General features: G+C 32.5%; 1 protein-coding gene across 1 annotated transcript in view; it reads left to right on the top strand.

Moving 5' to 3' along the window:
- Nucleotides 1-14,655, top strand: part of LOC142319074 (sodium-coupled monocarboxylate transporter 1-like) — a 136,257-nt gene that overhangs the window by 107,246 nt on the left and 14,356 nt on the right. Inside the window, exons 10-12 of the mRNA XM_075355945.1 lie at nucleotides 3,038-3,147; nucleotides 8,700-8,883; nucleotides 9,787-9,873. Coding sequence (XP_075212060.1) covers nucleotides 3,038-3,147; nucleotides 8,700-8,883; nucleotides 9,787-9,873 — 381 coding nt within the window. The remainder of the gene's footprint in view (nucleotides 1-3,037; nucleotides 3,148-8,699; nucleotides 8,884-9,786; nucleotides 9,874-14,655) is intronic.

The following is a 14,655-nucleotide window of genomic DNA, read 5'->3' as shown; positions in this document are numbered from 1 at the left end:
AGTCTCGAACGATGTCCTCTGGGCACCAGGGTGAACCCAGTTGTATTTTCCTCTAGCTCCAGTAAGCATGTGCTCTGCTGGAGTGGTCCATTTTTTCACGGGAATAATGGGAACAAAATTTCAGTTTCAATTAGTAATACTATGATGATTGGTGATCCATCTGAAAAACCACCAAAACTAGTCTTGTGAAGAGGCCTCAGTCAGCTTTGTCTGACGAGGATAACAGTAGTGTAGTAAATGTGAATTGTGAAGCAGACTATCCACAGGTTTAAAATATTGGATTAGTTGTTATGCGAAGTATTGAGGAAAGTGGCTCCCTTCACAAGGTCTCGCCCTTCCTGATCAACAAGGTTGTAGCAGTATCGGGTGGCTCACCGAAAAACGTCAAAAAAATTAAGAGATGGATCGATATTGATTGAAAACCATAGCGATGAACAGAGCAGATCTCTCTTACGCATTACTAACGTGGACAGTATACACGTCGGAACGATGTGCCACAAAACTTTGAATACTAGTCGGGAAGTAATTTTTTGCAGAGATCTTCTGGAACTGGACATAACAGAAATAGCTGATGAACTTCGACCCGAAGAAGTAATAAGTGAGAATCGTATCATGAAACGGCAGAGCGGGTCGAAAGAACCAACGCCATCTCTTATACTTACGTTTAATCTTCCGGTACCACCAGAGCGGGTTAAAGTGGGTTACCTGTCGGTTCGAATACGACCATTTATACCCAACCCGCGTCGATGTTTCAAATGCCAAAGTTATGGTCATACATCAACATCTTGTTCGAAGTCTGAGATCTGTGCTCGATGTGATCGGGAAGGGCACATTGACTGCCAGGTGGATGAAAAATGTCGAACTGTAATGGTTCACATGCAGCCCACTGTCGATATTGCCCAAGTTTTCAAGAAGAAAAAGCGATTCGCCGAATGTCTACGGAGCAAAAGCTGACTTTTCCGGCTGCACGTAAGGAGTACAGGAAAATACTTTATTTACGGAACCTGGTTAAACCAGATGTATCTTTTGCCACCGCTGCGTCAAAAGAAGTTCATACGAATTCAGCCTCGGACCCCCCTATGCAAACAATCGTCACGCTTGTAGCCTTCCTCACCACAATGCGTACACACCAAGGCAAACTTACAAAATTTGGCCTTGTGACCGTATCTGCAGCACTTAAACCATCTTTGGACATCCACGTACTCTTTTACTCGGCAGGACCCAAAATCAATAAACAGTCTGCCCACGGATGTCAATTTTTGAAATAGACCAGAACACACCTCAAAAACTCGGTGATATTTCTAAGTATCTCGCCTGCTTGTTTCAAAGACTAGCCTACAGTCTCATCGGAAGGTGGCTGTGTTCTGCTCCCTAGACTATAATATGTGGCCTACGGAATCTCTTTGGGTGTAACTTTACATTCAATTGCTTAAATGCAGTGGAATCTCTAATTGTCTGAATGGTCTCTTTATCGTTCGCTATTACAACTAACCCCTTATTGGTCTATTTAATATTATGGATTTTAAGAGCTTTCCGGTCACCGCTAAGGGCAACCTGGAGGTCCTTCTTTTGCTTACTGCTGAACCTCCACCCTATTAACAAACACAACCTCAGGTTTCTTAGAGAACTGGCTTGTTTCACGTCTGCCCTTGACCACCTCAGCATATCTACGCGGTTGTATCGGGGTCGGAGCCGGTTTCAATTATTTCTTTAGGCCTTGAGGCAAGATTTTCGAAACCTTCCACGAGAACTGTGCAAGCTGCTCGGAAGAATTCCAGACGAAGCAATAATCTCCCCTTGGTAGCTGTACTGGACTCTTGCGGTTTGCTCACTGTATTCCTTCTATCAAAAAAACTGGGCACACGCCCACAAGCGTAACAACTACCCGCAGCGAGCCACGGGCAACTGCAGACCTTCTGTATTCTCCTTTCACTCTGCACCTCTTCGACGCTGCTGGATCAAATGCGTGAAATCAAAGATAAACCCACAGTTACGGATTACGGTCCAGGACTAAGGGTAAAGGCCCCTTTGGTCGTAACAGGGATTACGACCAGGAGTTGACCACTCTTTAAATCTCCGTGAAACGGAGATGAATCTTCTAAACAATAAAGCCGCAAAACCATTGTAACAGTTCTCAAACAGCAAGATTGTTAAACTGGGGAAGGTACACACTTGACCACCAGCTCAAAATTAGCGCTGAAAAAGACTATACAACGCAAATACTCTGTTTGTGAAAAGATACCAGAGTATTAGGAAAATGGACATCGGCAATGCTTGCAGACTATTGATGGCAGCTGAAAAGATATATTGTATACACATACAAAAGGAAGACACGCATAAAAATTCAGCTAGGCATCTAGACTTAAAAATTTCAGTTCAGTTTATATATATAAATTTTTTAATTCCTGTCCTTTAAAATGTAATGAAAAAAAGGTATAGTCAACTTCATTTTTATTTTCACGTAAATTAAATGCTTTTTTAATTCATTTATCAACAAAAAAGACCGTTATTGTATTGTTTTAATATTGTAAATTCCCAAAATTATTAGCCTTTTTTTTTAAAAATACTACTAAATTCAGGAAAAAGTAAAATGACTATTTCTCTCAAACCTTACGTGATAGAATATTTTTAAAAACAGATCTGAATTCAGGAGGTACAAATCTACATGAACACTAATTTCCATTCAGGTAGCAGAAAAAGAGTTGAAATTTGTTTCAGTGTTACTGAAAAAATAACCCAAATATTTAGTCTAAAATGCTATGTTATTAGTCCCAATTCTAGAAATACTGTTTCTTTAAAAACTTCATCCTGATGCAATGTTAAGTTTTTGTTAATCTACTAAAAGAAATGTATATATACACATTTTTTTCTTATTTATTTGCTATACGTACATGTATGTATATAATCTTAGTATAGTTTATATATAAATATATGTGAGTATTTATTTATTTATACTTTTCAATAAAAAAAAATATTAGTTTTTTCTAAATTATATTTTGTTATACTCATTAGCTTTTAAATCTTCATATTGTTTCAGATTATAAAAAGTCCGGATCAGCTATTTCCTTTATATGTTATGGACACATTACATGATTATCCTGGGATTCCTGGTCTCTTTATTTCTGGAATATTCAGTGCTGGTTTAAGGTATGCAAGCCACAAATATTTTTTTTATTTTTTTAAGTGTATTTGTAATATCTCAACTGATGTCTTTATTACATCTAAAATCCTTTTTTATTATGCATTATCAGTTTTACTGTTTAAAATAAAAAAAATAACTTATAATAAATTATAAGTAGTAATAGAATTAAATATCTACCTCATCACTCTATGATCAACAACCACCTCATTCTTTTTACAGCAGTAGTCTATTCTACTCAATACTTAAAATCCATTTTGTTTTTATATGCAGAGAATTTGAGGTTTAAAAAGTATTTTTAACTCACAAAAAACCAAGATTAATCAACTTTTAAATTCAGATTGTTGTTTTTTAATCAAATATAAATTTTTGATAAAAAAACAACTATTGGATTAAAATTCCTGTATTAGTTACCAAAATTATGATATTTGTAACTTGGAATATTACATTTTTTTATTGTATAAAATATTGCTACATTACATTTAAGGCCTGACACTAACATTAAACTGTTTATTAATAGTATAATGTAGAAACAAAAAAAAACATTAAAAAATTTATATAATCAATAAATTAACTTTTTAGATTAATTTTTATTAAGCAAACGGTACCTTATTAAGTCTTGAGCAATTCAGTAAACTGTTCGGTCCTGAAAGCCTTTACAACCTTATAGTTTCATAAAACTTGAAACATCTCATAATAATTTTACTGAAAACAAAAGATGTGAAGTGTAGATTAAATTATACTTTGTGTATATTTAACAGACTGCTTCAAAATGTAAAAAATATTAGACAAAATTCCTTGCAAAAATAACTACATATTATGGGCAAGCTTAAATGGTAATAACCAAACTTTTTTGTGTTACTCTGTCAGGGCGAAGAGCACTCTCACACAAAAGTGGTCATAATTCAGTGTGATTGTAGATGCCTTTTTGTACAAGCTGTTCTAATAGCCTGGGTTGTCACATTACTGATATTTATTGAATGCAGCAGGTCTATTTCGCTATACTGGGTGATCATTTGAAAAGTTACCACATTTATTATTCAACAGCTATCAGTCCCATCGCATTTCTGTTTGCATGAATTTAACTCTGAGGATTTGCTACTTTGTTTCCCAAGATTTCAACCAAAGTTAATTCGTCTAAAAACTTTTGCCCTGCACGTTTCTTACTCATGACAGATCCAGTTTCTTGGAATTTTTTACAAGTTTTACAATGTAAGAGTGTGAAAACTTTTATTTTGATACCAGCAATATGTTTCACTTTTATTTTATGTTTCCAGCAAAGAAGTACGTACCTTATTATTGGTTTTTCATATGTTTAACTCATGTTCAATGCTGTGTTTACTGGTACGTTTTTCCAATGCTGGAGAGACCTGAAACCATATTTTTAACAAGAATGGACGAATTCAAACCTATCTAATGCTTTGTGTCAGCACTGTATTCAACATAATCTAAACAAACCACATTTTAATCATAACTTCAATACCAGTGAACCAATTTTTATTTTATTTCTACCAAATTACTTTGCATTCAAAGGGCATTCAAATGAGGTGTCACAAGCTATATCATCTCATTTAAAAAAATTAAGTTTTCACCCTTGAAAATTTAGAAAAAATTTAAGGGCGAAATTTTGTGTTGCTAATTTAAAAAAATAATTTTCGCAGTTTTAATCCACAGATTATGATTATTTCAAATGGTTTAAGCAATATGGGACTGACAGATGTTGAATAATAAATGTGGTAACTTTTGAAATGATCACTCTGCATACATTTTACCCTTAATTATATATATATATTAATTTTTTTTGTTCAAGAATGCAATAATTTTACTAGTTTTATGCGTTATTTCATTTTATTAAATCATTTAATTTTTTATCAGAAATTTTTTTTCCAAAATATCAGAATTTTTTCCTATCTTTTTATTTTGTAGAACACTTATTTATTATTTCAATAATGTATTTTATTTTTTTAATGATTTAACTCAGACAAAAGGAGCTCAAAACAAATAGGAGCAATTAAAAAATTGTTAGATGGCATAATAAAATAAGATGTGCTATGTGTTTATGGACACATATCACCAAAAAAAATTGGTTTTCTTCTAGAAACCATCAAATTTGATAATATTACGGGTCATTTCATAAGAAAAAACTATAAATAATGAACTTTTTAATTACATTTTTAAATGAACATTTAAATTTTGTTTTTAATTTTTATATGCTCTAAAGAAAATTACATTTTGAGAGAATATGTTACAATAAGCAAGATGCAAGAAACAGTCTATGGAAGATTTTCATTTCATCACTAAGTGTAAAAGTAATAAAAATAAAAAAAATATTCACTGGCAGACACTTGTATATTTGTACATAAGATATTTGCACATAATTTATTTTAAACAATATATTTTTTATGTAAAACTTTCTGAGAAAAATCTATATTGACTTATTATGATTTTAATAAAGTGAAATATCAAACATGACAAAAATATGTATGGAGTTCTAACTGCATTTTTTTAAAAAATGATCAAATAAATAAATAAACATGTATAGTATTATAGGATACAGAGAAAGTGTTTCATAAAAAAATTGTTACCACTGTAAAAGTTGTGCTTGTCTTTGCAAGGAAGTCAAAATGCATGTGCCTTCTCCCAGATAAAAACAAACACAATAAAAACAAACACAACACCTGAACTAATGCAAAATTTAAAATAATATAATCCTCACTGGAATTTTTATCTTGCTGTAATTTTACATACCTACTAATTGCTTTTGTTGTACGAATGTCAATTACTGCTATTATTTTCTTTGCATTTGCTCACAAATGACTTAAAAATATTTTTTACTGGTTCTTTACATTCACTAATTTGTTACTTTAAACGTTTTCACCATCTAGCTCATTGACACAGTAGAAGAACCCTGATAACTGATGAAACTTTTATCCATAAATAATTGAAAATAAAAAAATTATCTGCTTTAGTTTGAAAAATGATTAAATTAATGACTGCAATTATTATAAAAGAAAGATGTATTCTAATACAAAATTACAATTTACGAGTGTTTATTTTATTAGGTGAATCATTTTCATAAATCAGAAGACAGGAAGAATTGTTCACCATAAGAATTACAGGCTCAATAATACCTTCAACACATATCATACAGCAACCTACATACATCTTTATATATGTTATACATATTTCTACATCATTAAAATATAATACAGTATTCATCAACTATTTTTCAATACTCCATTTCACCAACAAAAGAACTAGATCTGTCATATTGTAATTCAAGAATATAAATATTGTTACAGAATTAATAGGAGAGCTTCAATAATTTTGTCTTAAAAATTTACCATCATACTGGTTCTTATTTTTACTTAATGACATGTAAAATATTCCTTTTGAATTGGATATAAGACAGGTTGCGATTCCCTGCCTTCAACTGCACACAATAAATCAAGTTACAAAAGAACTTAAAAAAAAATCTTAATCCCCAATAATCTGATAGTTAAATATTGTTATTACTCCTTTAGATCTGCCCTTTTAAAGGGCAGTAATATGAAATTTGACTTCTTCCCTTGATAGAAAGTAATTTGCAAGTGTTTTTGTTGGAAACTGGCACTTAGATAAAAAATATAACCAATCTACTAATGAAGAAAAGAGGATATGATATGTTCTTCATTACTGCGATCTCCAGCTAAACCTAATTTAGTGAGAAAAGTTTCTTTAGATACTAGTGTGCCAAAATCGACTACCCAAAGAATAGCAAAAAGGAATAATGTAATATTTTTTAAAAACTACCTGGTTCATAATATTTTAGAAGATGGCCCAGATAGGAGAGTTGAGTTTTGTTCATGTGTTATTGAGCAAACCCTCATTTTGCAAACTCAGTTAAACTGCTACTAAATACTCATTTTCAGGGTTATTGGATTGGTTGTGGAGTGTCCACCGAGATCAGTGGACACCTTACTGTCTGTGACTTTTTCTTGTAAGGTTATTTAAATGAATGTGTACTCCCATAGCCACTAATGAGTTGAAGAAGGTCATTAAAAAGAAGTTATATGAATTCCAAGACATTTCTTTACAAATGCATTCAAAGGATATATTAAACAATGTTACCACTGTGTTGATGAATCTCAGTTTGAGTAAAGTATTTTCTTTATTAATTGATACAAAAATATCTCATAATTGTAGGAGTTGCCTTCATTTTGTGAATAGTTGTTTTCATTTCATTGTTCATTTGTTTTTAAACTTTTTAGCAGCTACTTTGTAGTTAATAAAAAATCTGGTTTATCTGATATTGATGTTTTTATTTGAAAACTACCATTTTGTTTCTATAAAGCTTAGAAATATAAAGCCAAACATTTGTTTGTGTGTATGTTCTTGTGTGTATCAACAACTGCTTTCAAATACGCAGGATACATTTGTGTTATACTAGGGGTGGTTTTAAGCTATAAATCGATGCCCCAACCCCTTGGGTGTAAAGTTTTCAATTAAAGATATAAAGAAAAAAGTTTAATCTTTTTACTTCGCTGTTATATTTCTGTCATCATTGCAACAGAAATAAATTTTCTTGTGAGTTTTCCTTAACTACTATTCTGTCTTTTGTAACTTAGTTAATTTTTCAGGTTTCTATCAGTATTATTCTCACAACCATAATGGTAACAAATACTGCAGGGGTCCAAGGGGCTGAGCCCTCTGGCTAGAGATAATGGCAAGCAAAACAAGCTGTGGGAGTCCAGGGACCGGTAGGGCCTGGCTATGCTTGGCCAACCAGCTCAGTAAACCCTGGGTTGGCCCCGACAAATTGTATTAAAAAAATCTTTGTTGGTTATTTTTCTGTATGTTTATGCATGTCTGTTTGTATGGTGTGCGGGGGGTTCTCTCACTCCTTTATTCATGTGTGTTGCCTTACCAGTTGAGTTCATGAAGTCGACATAATGTCAATCAGTTATGTTTTAATCACAAAGTTTCTTTAGTGTAATGGTATACAATTACCATGGAGTGTCAAGCTATACAATAAAGATGTCAATCAGTGTCAGTTACGCTCAAAATGTGTCATTTTATTATACAGTCCGTTTAACCGAAATAACCAACCAACCTTTTTTGTTTAATTTTATGTAAAAATATTTTTTAATTAGTATTATATAATATTTTCACCCTTGAAAACTACATAAAAAATTGATTTGCCTGTACACTTTGGTACAATAATTAAACAAATCCTAATTCACGTAACAAAAACAAGGACCGTATCAAACATGTTATTTCAAAAGAACCTTTCATATAGAAGGGCCAAATTTATTTAAAGATGGTAGAAACAACAATAAAAATTAAAATGTAAACAAGTTTATACAAGTTTTATAATCGACGTGGCAATTTCATTCAAACCAGTGAATTTCTTTCTTTTCAGCACTTATATGCTTGCATTTTATTTCAAATAATGAGAAGTAAGATTTAAATGACAATATTATTTAAATTTTCTTTTCTATTCCTAAAGAGTCTGTAAATTCTATTTAATTACATCTAAAAAAAATTTTATCAACTAATATGATTTTTCTATTTTTTCCAGTACGGTTGCAACAGGTGTGAATTCTCTTGCTGCTATTTGGTTTGCAGAACTGAATGGTACTGTTTTCAAGCAAAAATTAACTGAAAAACAAGCTGGTTTAACTGTTAAAGGGATGGCTCTTGGATTTGGAATTATATCTTACTTACTTGTTTTTCTAGTACCTTATATGGGAGGATTAGTGCCGGTAAAAATATTAACATCTATTTGTTACAATATTGTTTAAACTGGTTAAGGCCCAGATGGAAAGTGTATATAGTTTAGATTATAATATGTAATATTATAAACTAATCTTTTGCTTTCACCTTGGCCCAATAAACCAGCAACATTTTATAATTTTTTTTTCTGTTTTTGTTTTATTAAACAGTGTTTATAAAAAACCATTTCAATAATTCAGGGGATGGTCTCCCACATCTAAATAAATCTTAAAAACTTTATATCAACATATGTCTGGGTATGTTTAGTTTACCACTTTGTATTTTCAACATAAAAATTTATTTCTCAGGAATGGTTAACCATATCAGCTAAATGGTCAGTAGGAAAGGACTGGGTATTAGTTCTTATTTACATTTTCAACAATAACTTTTTAATTACATGTGTTTTTATGCAAATTATTATTTTTCAATATTAGTATTATTTATTAGTTTCATAACTTTAATATTTTATTTTATTGTAACATTTTCAATATCATTAAATTATTATAATTTAATGCATGATAACATTATTAAAATTATCTCAGTTCAGTTGAGATCATTTTGGTTTAATTTTTTTCAGGAGGAAATGAAAACTGTTTTTTTAATCTTGAGTGACTCACTTCAAGAAATATTTGCCAAAGTTTGATATTTGTGAATGGATTTGAATAAAACGTGTATCATTTTGTTTGTCATAAAATGTTTTATTGTTTTTATGTTGTTTTTTTTTTATTCAAAATACTTATCTAGTTTGAGATTTATAATATTTAAAATAGTTCTATAATAATAAAATTATTATCTATAATATTTATTGGTAGTTACAGAGAAAATTTTTTTCTCTGTAACTATCAATAAAATAGATTTATTCCACTTTAATGCTTTATCAATTAAATTTTCAGGTTGCTATATCACTCTCTGGAGTTTTTGCTGGTTCAATATTTGGTCTATTTGTATTAGGGATGTTTATGAAAAGAGCTAATACACTGGTAAGCAATTGATTAATAAATTTATTTTTTTTAATAATTATGAACAAAATAATATTTGTATTGATATCATGTAATTGGTGTTTGATTACTTCAACAACTATTAATGAATAAATACAACTAGTAATGAATAAATGTTGTATATATGCTTTTAATGTTTGCTCTTCACTTTCTACAGTTCTGACATTTTCAGAGTGAAGAAATTTTTTAAGTATATCCATGTTGTAAATATAAATAAGCAAAAATAATTGTAAAATAAATTATTTAAGAAATGAAAAATTCAGAAAAGAAACAAAGAAAACTAAACAAGCTAACTAAAAAAACAATACTATTGAACTAATGAAAATATTTACTTTTTTTTTCTTTTAATTTATTATTATTAATTAAGAAATCTATAACATTCACTATAAAACAGCAATTATATAGTCACTGCCAACAAAGTAGGTGAAAGAGCTACTCTAAATTTAACGGCCCATTAATTTTTTTTTGTGTTTTTGGTGGGCAAAAATTTATTTGGCGTTATCATCGCCCGAAATAAATTTTTTCTAAAAGGAAACAAATAGTAAAAAAAAACTGCCATAAAAATTAAAAACTTACAACTAATATCACAGCTAAAAAATGTATTTTTAAAACGCTTAAAACTAAAAACGTAAATTTAACTAAAATAAAAAGAATTTAAAAAATCCAAGAGGGGTGTAAAGAGTACCTACTCGGATAAGGGGAAGACTAGAAAATTAAGATAAAAAACTAATCCTAGTTAAAAACTAAAAAATTAAACTTAACTAATAATATAAAATAACACTTCAACTAAATAATTAAAACTAAATAAAAACAAAATCAACAAAATAAAAATGAAATAAATATAACGAACTCTGAGAGGAGTGTAAAAGGCATATATACGGCAATATCATCAGCAAACAGGTGGGTGCACACAATCAGTAATACTGTTGATGGTTATAGCGAACAAGGTGGCACATAATACACTTCCTTGAGGGACTCCATTCTATAAAGTTACGCTACTCGATAGAGAATCTCTAAAACGAACACTGAAAGTTCGGTCATTTACAAAACCCCTGATAAAAGCCGACATGTTGCCCTTTACTAGCCATTCTTTGAAAGTAGTTCGGATACCACGTCGCCAGGCCGTGTGGAATGTCCTTGTGATATCAAAGATAATAGCGTCGAGGCGCTGGCGTAGTAGAAAAGCATTTTAAATAGCTGTTAACCCATGACACTAAATGATCAATGGATGATCGTCCTTGTCGGAAACCACATTGATCTGGAGATAAAAGGCCATTTCTTCTCTCTAAGTACCATGTAAGTCTCCGGTTCATCATTAAAGACGCTTGTCAGGGAGATAGGACTGTAGCTTGATGGGCTTTCTTTGTCTTTACCAGGCTGAAGCACTGGTATGATAATGGCTTTTGACTAGACCAAAGGGAAAACTTGTGAAGAGAATAAATCATTATAAATACACATTAGATATTGTAGCGTTGAATTTGGAAGGTGCGAGATCAAACTTAGACGAATGTTGTCAGGTCCAAGGGAGGTGTCACGTGAATTTTTAAGTGCGTGTGACAACTCGTTGAATGAAAATGGAGCGTTTAATTCAACGACCGAATCACTAATGTTGAACGGTAGTATTTCCGTCTGTATTTTGTACCTGTGAAATTCGATACTGTATGATGATGTGAGAGACACCGAACGGAAAGTATCTGCCAAGTTATTTACCACTACAGAAGGTGATGTAAGTCCAAGAATGCATTGTTTTGGTGATCCGCAAATTATACAGATCTCCTTCCACACAGCAGACGTGGGAGTAATGCGAGAGATGATGTCCATGTATTTCTCCCATGAGTGGGACATGATTGGTTATGAGGGCTCCCTTAGCTTAGTAGACGGCCTACCGCCAGCTACGATTATTCCCGGTCGCACGGGCAAAACCTTGGGGACAGGGACCTTCAAAGGGATCCCACGTTTGGATTCACTAAATCCGGCTAACGAATTTTTGTTAATTTTCATCTGCTCTGAAATAGTGGCTATAAGTGAAGCGACCTGATAAGATAACATCTGAACAACTTTTTCAGCTCATTGCAGGATCCGCACTGCTGAATACCTGAATTCGTATGAAAGATACATCTGGTTTAACCAAGTTCCGTAAATTAAGTATTTTCCTGTATTCTTTGCGTGCAGCCGGAAAAGTCAGATTTTGCTCCGTACATTCTGCAAATGTCTATGGAATCTCGACAGCGGGCTGCATGTGAACCATTACAGTTCGGATATTTTTCATCCGCCTGGCAGTCAATATCACTGTGGCCTTCCTAAGCACATCGAGCACAGATCTCAGACTTCGAACAAGATGTTGATGTATGACCATAACTTTGGCATTTGAAACATCGACGCGGGTTGGGTATAAATGGTCGTATTCGAACCGACAGGTAACCCACTTTAACCCGCTCTGGTGGTACCGGAAGATTAAACGTAAGTATAAGAGATGGCGTTGGTTCTTCCGACCCGCTCTGCCGTTTCATGATACGATTCTCACTTATTACTTCTTGGGGTCGAAGTTCATCAGCTATTTCTGTTATGTCCAGTTCCAGAAGATCTCTGCAAAAAATTACTTCCCGACTAGTATTCAAAGTTTTGTGGCACATCGTTCCGACGTTTATACTGTCCATGTTAGTAATGCGTAAGAGAGATCTGCTCTGTTCATCGCTATGGTTTTCAATCAATATCGATCCATCTCTTAATTTTTTTGACGTTTTTCGGTGAGCCACCCGATCCTGCTACAACCTTGTTGATCAGGAAGGGCGAGACCTTGTGAAGGGAGCCACTTTCCTCAATACTTCGCATAACAACTAATCTAATATTTTAAACCTGTGGATAGTCTGCTTCACAATTCACATTGTTAACTCCACTACTGTTATCCTCGTCAGACAAAGCTGACCGAGGCCTTTTCACAAGACTAGTTTTGGTGGTTTTTCAGCTGGACCACCAACCATCATAGTATTAATAACTGGAACTGAAATTTTGTTCCCACGAATCCCAGCGAAAAAATGGACCACTCCAGCAGAGCACACGCTTACTGGAGCTAGAGAAAAATACAACTGGGTTCGCCCTGGTGCTCAGAGAAGATCGTTCGAAAATCACTACGTAGAGTTATTCACCCATCGGCACGATAGTCCCTACCTCGGGTTACGGTTGCGTTTCGTAAGATGTCGCAACATCACCTAGTGTAAATTAAGAAATATCCGTGTAGTTGTGTATGGGTATATGTTGTAATTTACGTAATGTTCTTGGTGTAGTATGTTAGTGTAGTGTAAAGTGTTCTGCAGCTCAGTTTGTAGTGGGAAGAAAAGCTGCAGAGGCTAGACACGTGGGGACGCCAACCCTCAAAGTCTTAAGGATTAAGACTCCCCGTCGGGGTCGTATTATACTGATACCACCATAACATTGGCCTGGATTCAAACTCCGTCCTCTTACTGGACAACCTTTATGGCAAATCGAGTTTCTAAAATACTAATCAATACTGAGGTCAGTTTCTGGAAGCATGTTAGGAGCGAAAATAATCCAACTGACCATCTATCTAGAGTGCTACTACCATTTAAGATCGTCGAAGCCAACCTGTACTGGAAGAGACCAGCATTCTTACATACATCAATTGTACCTTTAGATGAACCAATTTGTTTTCCTGATTGTGACCAGATGCCTGAGCGTCGTCATTCAGTATTGTCGAGTGTTACTACCAAGGAACAATTCATTGATTTTGGAAAATTCTCATGTTTTATCAAGGTTCAATGAATACTTGCAGCAAATAATTTTTATACCAATTTAGGTCTGGCTCATTATCTTTTAGAAAACCATACACATTTAGTTGGAACATTAAGACAGTATGAAAAACATGTGCCTCAAGATATATTACAAAAATAAAATATGAAAAAAGGAGAGATTATTGCTGCTAAAGAAAGTAATACAAGTAGAATTATGGCCAACTGGAAAGATAACTGGAATGTTCGCTTCATTTCCACAAAACATAACATAGAGATGATTGATACTGAAGAAAAAATACAAAAAGGTAAAGTGTGATCAAACTATCTGCAATCATATTTTACAACTGCCATAAACAGAGTATAGACAAATCTGACCAAATGAGTTGTTATTTTACAGCGTTAAGGTGAACAATAAGGTGGTACCAAAAAGTAGTATTCGAAACACTTTTTGGGACTTCTGCAGTGAATGCACTTAACTTATAGCAAGAACATACTTGTGAGAAAATTAACATTAGCATTTTTTGAGAAAAACTTATAACTGGAATCTTGAAGGATTGTGTTGAAGCAGCATTTAGTAAATCTGCATCTCTGGACATCGTCACTTTCTGAGAGAGACAGAAGAAAAAAACAAAAAAATATAAATTAGCGTACATTTTATTGCTGTAGTTGTTATGCAAGTTTTGTAATAGGCTTGCATAACAACTTGACTTTTGAGTCATATTAGAGATTATGCACAAAAAAAGTTTAAACATATTGTAAAAACTGTGCAAATAAGCCTTAAATGTGCCTTATGTGTTTTCAAAGCAAATACTAATGTATCATAAAATTATAATTTAAAAAAATATATAAAAATAATTAACTACTATATATATTAACATTTTATTATATTGCATGAATTTTGTAATGTTTTTATTAAATTTTATGAAAACTAAAATTAATATTTTTAAAATAACAAGTTTTTTTTATGTTAAATTATGCTGTATAATCTGTATTTTTTTTTTGTAAACTTCCAAAT

The sequence above is a fragment of the Lycorma delicatula genome, chromosome 1, assembly GCF_047948215.1.
Source record: "Lycorma delicatula isolate Av1 chromosome 1, ASM4794821v1, whole genome shotgun sequence".
NCBI lineage: Eukaryota > Metazoa > Arthropoda > Insecta > Hemiptera > Fulgoridae > Lycorma > Lycorma delicatula.
This window is presented reverse-complemented; position numbering and strand designations above follow the sequence as displayed.